Source organism: Apis dorsata, unplaced genomic scaffold (assembly GCF_000469605.1).
Source record: "Apis dorsata unplaced genomic scaffold, Apis dorsata 1.3 scaffold_163, whole genome shotgun sequence".
NCBI classification, from domain to species: domain Eukaryota; kingdom Metazoa; phylum Arthropoda; class Insecta; order Hymenoptera; family Apidae; genus Apis; species Apis dorsata.
Window position 1 is genome coordinate 741,332 of NW_006263452.1, and position 4,539 is coordinate 745,870.

Consider the following 4,539-nt stretch of genomic DNA (forward strand, 5'->3'; position numbering starts at 1 on the left):
CCACATTTTACGAGTTTGTCCGCGAATCTTCCGTATATCCACCTTCTATAGATAGCGATACAAAAGCGTCGAGCTAGTTGCACACCGATCATTTCTCTCTTTCTTTTTTTCCCCCTTTTTTTCTCTTTCTTCTTCCCTTATTCCTCCTCGCTCGTATCATTGTACGTATATTTATATTTTATATACGTTATGTACATAGATATATATATATACATATATAGACCCTTTAACACACCCAAAGTAGCCCAATTCCACCGTTCGAAGCACGCAAGGTTACAGGAGGAACATCTTAAAATCTAGCGTGGCACGTTGAACGATCACTTGCAGAGTTGTACGACGCGAGGCGCGAGAAACCTTCGGTTTTAGTGACCTCGCCTGGCTCGCCGGATTTCCACGCTCGGGGACACGCGAGACACCTACGGCACGCGTCCAGCAACGCGAACGTCGGTGGTAATCTCCAGGTGAAGCTGAGCTTCGATCCCGTGGCGCTACGGTTGATCGTCACGTTGATCTGCGCGGCAGGGCTCACGCCCAGGAGCAACGGCCAACCCAGAAATCCCTACGCCAAGATCTTCCTGCTTCCGGACAAGAGGTGAGTGTTCTTGATCGCCTCCCCTCTGAAAATACGTCTCAACCGTCCCTCGTTTCCTCTCCTTAAATATATATATAATTTCTCGCGTGAAGAAGGACGTAATTCCACTTTTTCATGGATAGAGAAGGGGAAGTGCATTTGAAATTGTGCGGAAAGTTTTTCCCAAAGAAGAAAAAAAAAAGAAAGAAGAAGAACGGAATATACGATGCCCCCTCGAAAACGTAGAAACTGTCCTCCTTTCAGAGAAAGATAAATCATTTCCTTAAGAAGCGTTCGCGGGCCAAAAGATAGCCGCTCAGTTTGGCCGGGTTGCCAAACGATGTTGCCATCAAAACTTCTCTAACCCTGCGAGGTCGTCTCTCGTTAACCGCTTCCCCTCATCGATATCATTCCCTCTCGTTCCACCAAGAGCGATTATAATTTATAATCTCGCCGTTTCTCTGTTTCCTTCTGCGTGGGCAGCGAAAAGTCGAAGAGACGCACGAAAACGTTGGCTAACACGAACGACCCGAAGTGGAATCAGACGTTCGTCTACGAGGGTATAAGGAGGGTGTCGGAGCTGAGGAAAAGGGCGCTCGAGATCACTGTGTGGGATTACGGGAAGTACGACACGAACGACTTCCTCGGCGAGGTGGTGCTCGAGCTCGGGGCGGCGCGTTTCGACGAGGAGGCCGAGTGGCACCCCCTGACGGGGCATAGCGAGCACCGGCATATTGGGTATGTGGAACAGCTCTCGATAATATATACCTTAGGATGTTTCACTTTATTCATGCCTCTGAGATGAGACGCAAATCGCTAAAAAAACGCATTCGTCCGCTTGTTGCAATGAGAGACTAGGTGAGAATTTTATTTTAGAGATTGGTGACTGACGAATACTCTTTGCGCTTCTTAGTCGCTGAATGCAATACAAAATGTGTCTTGGGACCGAGTCTTCTAGAGCTTTGCGAGAAGGGCCTAGGCCTCTGTGTAGGCGTGCAGCCATTTCTTTCCGAGTATTTTAGGCTGAGGGAGAAGGAATCCGTCGACGGTCTCGTGCGTTTTACCCTTTTATCAAATACCCGCGCGTGGTAACATATATTCTCGTCAAATGAACAGAGAGAACGGAGTAAATCGATAAATAAACAGAGATAGATAGATAGACAGAATAAAAAAGAAAAAAGAAAAAGATGATACATGCAGTAAAGAGTAAACTAATTTCGAGGATAGTATATAACAAGGGGGAAAATTATTCGCGGCGTGTTTCGTTCAGCGGAATCCGTTCGGCTGATTCTTTTTCACCTAGCGCTAGCGAGAAGAGCGTAGCGTGAGATCTAAATTTCGCGTTGCACAGATACTATCAGGAGCCCGATGACATGGTGATAACTCCGGTGGACTGCCATCTCAGTCCACCGTCGACGACGTCGCGGCTCAGCGACTCTGACACTTCCGAATGCGATATCACGGACTGCGACGGCTCCAGGGAGCAAAGGAGAACAGCTGACGGTGCCAGTATAAGCAGTATCGGCAGTTCCTCCAGGTAAGAGCATCCTTCGAAAATCTCTCCACGGTCGCGTCCCCGAACGACTCTCCCCAACCACTCTACCGACCAACCCCTCTCGCGATATATATACATACATATAAAACTGGGGGCAAGAGAGAGAAAGAAAGAGAAAGAAAGAAAGAGAGAGAGAGAGAAGCGCCGTGCTATTTTCACGGCTGGCATGAAAGAAATCTTGCACGGAACACGGGCGGATACGAGAACGTTTAACGAGAAATAAACCGACATCGTCGATTTCGTGGGAGTCGCGGATCGCCACGTAGACACCGTCGATGCGGATAGAATTAAATGCTATGGGCAAGAAGTTTGAGACCGCCTTCTTCTTTTATTTTTTTTTTTTTTGCTTCCCTCCTTTCTTTCCGTTTTTCTTTAAAAACGCGTTTAGTTGCAGCTACGCGGAGGGCTTATTATCAGGTTGTTTATTTGGATGTAAATCGGTGCGGTTTGTGGGGTTTTTTTTTTTTTTGTTTCCCTCCTTTCTTTCCTTTTTTCTTTAAAAACACGTTTAGTTGCATCTACGCGTAGCTCTTATTATCATCGTGTTTATTTGCATGTAGATCGATGCGCTTTGATGAGTTTTTTTTTTTTTTTTCTGTTTTGTAGCAAACTCGGTTCGTCAGTCGATGTTTGTTTGATTCGAGTTAGAAGAAATATTCTTAGAAAAAAAAAGAAAAAGGAGCTGATTCTTTCCAGCCTGAGATGTGAATTTGAAATATTAATATTTTTTTTTTTCCTTTCTTCGATCGAGGAAAGAGGAAGAGAAATAATGATAATGATAACGAAATTTATTTAAGGGATGGTTTCAAACTTCCTGCCCTAAGAGGACACCACGAGATTAGACGAATTATTCTCGCGAATCCATCGTTCGACGAAGAAATTTTGTGCAGGAACAGAGAGAAAGAAAGAGAAAGAGAAAGGAAGAGTCGTGCAAGATTCGATGCGGGTGCATTTCGCGAGGAATTAATGACGCTTTAAGTAACGTGTCTTTGACCAACGGGAACTCGCGTTACTAATCCGTCGAGCGTTATTATTCCCGACTTAAGATCTGGTTCACGGGTCTCGTAATCGGCACCGTAACTGTCGTCGTAATGGTTATTCCCTGGGCGGCACGCGACGCGGTCTTAATCGTCGATAACACGAGGCGATGCCGGTACTCGAGATTAGTCTATTCGAACGTTTCCTCCATGTATCGTTCACCTTTGTTGCTCCTTGTTCCATTGAAAAGATACCGGATGAAATTCAAGCTCGATCGTACGATTGATCATTTTCGAAAATTTTTCTCGTTTCTTCGTCGTCGCCATTCTCGATTCATAAAAAAAAAAAGAAAATTTCAAGAATTTTATTCCTATAGATATTTCTTTTTAAGCAAAGCACGTGTTTGGAATAATCGACGCTTAAACGGTCCCCAAGTATTCTCCCCCTCCCCCTCTTCGTCGAGGTTCGATTTCACCAGGTGAATCTCCGGACAATTGCGAGAAAAGGAGGGATAGACCGGCGTTTTTGTGTGTCGTGTGTTCGCGGAAGACGGCGTCGTCGTGACGTAAAGCCGTCGACCACAACGATGAAAGAGAGACAATGGCGGCGGGGGCAACGGGGGTGCGAATGAGAGTGTAGCGGGGGAAGAGAATTAGAGAAAGAGAGAAAGGGAGATGAGAGGGAGAGAGAGAGAAAGAGAGAGAGGGAGGGAGGGAGAAAGGGAGAGAAAGAGAAGCCGGGAGCCAAGTTATAAAACTGGGCAACAAGCCAATTGACATGCCAGTTGGCCTGCAACCACCGCTGGCTGCGGAAGCCAGCCTCCGAGCCCCGTATCCATATTAATATTCCAACGATGACGTCCGATCGTTATTTGTGAGTGCAAAGTGCTCCCTTCTTCGTGCATCCAGCCTTCCGATCCTTTATTTTTCCCCGAAGGGAGGGAAACGGAATAACACCGACTATCGCCAAAAGTTGCGGAGTTGAAGCGAAAGGGGTGAGAAAAACGGAAAGGCGAGCAAATTGAAGAGAGAGAGAGAGAGAGAGAGAGAGAGAGAAAGAGAGAAAGAGAAATAAAAAAGAAAGGAGAGAAAAAGGTGAAAAACGAAAAGAATGAGATTCGAAGCCCACGGCTACGGACGGTGGTGGTAACCCGGCGTCGAACGGCGTGTCTAAACAAATCCACTTTGAACGAGACGGTTAATAAAGGCTTTTTGCCGCAATTCGTGCAATTTCCTCGAATTTTTGTGAGCATCGGTATCATTCGGATTCAGTGGTTCGCGAGGGCATAGGTCACGCGGGCCTGTGACCAGTTAATCGACTCTTTTTTTTAAACTTTCGAGGATCCGTTGCTGTGCGACACCCACACCCCCTTCTATCGGAATTCTCTTATCGCGAGAAATTCAACGTTTATCACGAGTGAGACGCGAAAGCAACG

The 4,539-nt window shown here is 46.2% G+C and overlaps 1 protein-coding gene across 1 annotated transcript in view; it reads left to right on the top strand.

Moving 5' to 3' along the window:
- LOC102671532 (regulating synaptic membrane exocytosis protein 2) overlaps nucleotides 1-4,539 on the top strand; it is a 63,103-nt gene that overhangs the window by 39,687 nt on the left and 18,877 nt on the right. The window contains 3 exon segments of the mRNA XM_031509578.1: nucleotides 328-592; nucleotides 1,055-1,309; nucleotides 1,923-2,108. Of these exon segments, the coding sequence (XP_031365438.1) occupies nucleotides 328-592; nucleotides 1,055-1,309; nucleotides 1,923-2,108 (706 nt within the window).